The following is a 2,069-nucleotide window of genomic DNA, read 5'->3' as shown; positions in this document are numbered from 1 at the left end:
GGTATCTTTGTTACGAAAATTTAAAAATCAAGGTTAAGCCACGATTGGCACGGTCATATATTGGATGGGTGATAACACATACACGGTAACAAGTCTTGCAGACTCGCGAGACTTACTCGTAAATGACGGATTTTTAATATAGTTTGTTTCTAACCGACCAAAGACTTAGACTCCATTTTAAACCACTTAAAACGGACCGAATAAATTCAAACTTCGTCGATAATACAATAATTTCCTGAGTTTATCTTTTTCACCTGTTTAGGATAAAATTATTTCCTTGTGTGTTGTTTAATTTTTGTACAATATCTATTTATTTTCAACTATCGAGTATTTCTTTTAATTCTATTGTTTCTTAACCCAGGTAATACACGTGTTGTATCGAGCCGACGAGTATGGTTTCCATCCAATCGGAAAGCACATTCCATCCTCACTAGATTCACAGCCGCGTCATTTTTAGCAATGGCAACTGTTTAGCTGCAATCCAAATGTCATTTACATAATACAGATAAATTATGAAGAAAACTGGCCGCGCCGCGCTGTTTCATCTGTGGACGAAGCCCCGGGCAATAGCAAGTAATTATGTATACTCATATAGATAGCTTATGTGTTATTCTCAATTCAAATGTATTAGCTATATTATGGTAAAGTTTCATTAAAAACTATTCAGCAGTATTTATGTGAAAGAGTAACAAATAAACATCAGAATAAGACAAGAGCTATAGAAATACTTGCTGTTGCGCACAGGTGAAACCGCGCGGCGCAGATATTCTATAATAAAAGAAATAATATCGTTAAATTTACAAATAATTTATGTAAGAAAAAATTGTCACCAACATTGATAACATTATCGTGGTTAATTGTCCAATCTAATTGCTAATTAGAAATAAGATAAAAATTGCAAAAGAATAGCACATTTTTAAATTAAAATCAGTTTTCCGTTACAACACGTTTTCCCGAGTTAAAACTAGTTGTAACTTAACGCAATTCTTGCAACAAGTTCTACCGAAGGGAATACGCACCAAAATATATTTTTGTATATTAAATAGCTATAATTAAATAACTGAGGTTTCAAAATGGGGTTATACGAGAACGTATATAATTGGAAGGAAAGATAAACACAATTTACTATCATTGTTAAATAATATTAAGCGTTTTGTTTATTTTTTATATTAAAGAATTAAATTTGGACCGGGTTTTTAATTTTTATCTCTTTTTAAGCGCGACGTACACTCTCGAATGTGCATTAATCACTTTTTAAATATCCTTGGTATTGATAGGCGTGAAACAGGCGACGAATTCAAAGCTATTTAAAGTTTTTAAAGAACGTTACAATTTAACGTTGACTAATTTATATGAATCAATTTTACATCTGAAATTTTGTTGTCATTTTTTTTTGTTTTTTTTTTACGCGGATATACTGCCACAAATTTACTTAATCACAGGTAACATACCTAAATTTCAAATACTATCGAAATAAATAAAAATTTAAATCAGCGCCATCTATGTTGGGATGCTTTACTTTAATTTAATTATATATTTGAGTTTTTATACTCAACAACATCGCTTATAATTAAAAAAATAAACGCATATTTCACATATTTTGAACATAGATAACTGCTATTTTTAAAACCTCAAGATGAATAATTTCAATTTCAATAATTGAAAGGGACTGAATCCGGAAATTGGATGTTTTTCATCGACATAATTTTAGCGAGATATGTACAAAGTAGTTTTAGAAATGTATTTAAACACAGAATCCAAAAACTATTTGATTTACTATTCAATTACAAATTAATTAAGTGAAACACTTCCTTTAAATACAAGTTTCAGTTTAAATTCAAGCGTCTTTTTTTTGCAAACATTCAATTTAAATTATTGAATTAGATATTTTTTCGTGTTATAACGGGCATCTCAGTTGGTGGTGCGCACGATAATAAGCGATTAGTGTCAGATCCATCCATAAAGGAGTGGATTGGGAAAGGTGAGGAGAAATACTTTAATAAATTAAGGTAACCCGTCGAATTCTGTACATTCAAGATAGTTCCTAAAATAAAAGGTTGCCTGGAACA

General features: G+C 30.5%; 1 protein-coding gene across 1 annotated transcript in view; it reads left to right on the top strand.

Moving 5' to 3' along the window:
- Nucleotides 1-736, top strand: part of LOC119839348 (endocuticle structural glycoprotein SgAbd-1-like) — a 29,364-nt gene extending 28,628 nt beyond the window's left edge. Inside the window, exon 4 of the mRNA XM_038365607.1 lies at nt 362-736. Coding sequence (XP_038221535.1) covers nt 362-457 — 96 coding nt within the window. The 3' untranslated portion in view covers nt 458-736. The remainder of the gene's footprint in view (nt 1-361) is intronic.
- Nucleotides 737-2,069: the final 1,333 nt, after the last annotated feature.

Source organism: Zerene cesonia, unplaced genomic scaffold (genome assembly GCF_012273895.1).
Source record: "Zerene cesonia ecotype Mississippi unplaced genomic scaffold, Zerene_cesonia_1.1 Zces_u012, whole genome shotgun sequence".
In the NCBI taxonomy this organism is placed as follows: Eukaryota; Metazoa; Arthropoda; class Insecta; order Lepidoptera; family Pieridae; genus Zerene; species Zerene cesonia.
This window is presented reverse-complemented; position numbering and strand designations above follow the sequence as displayed.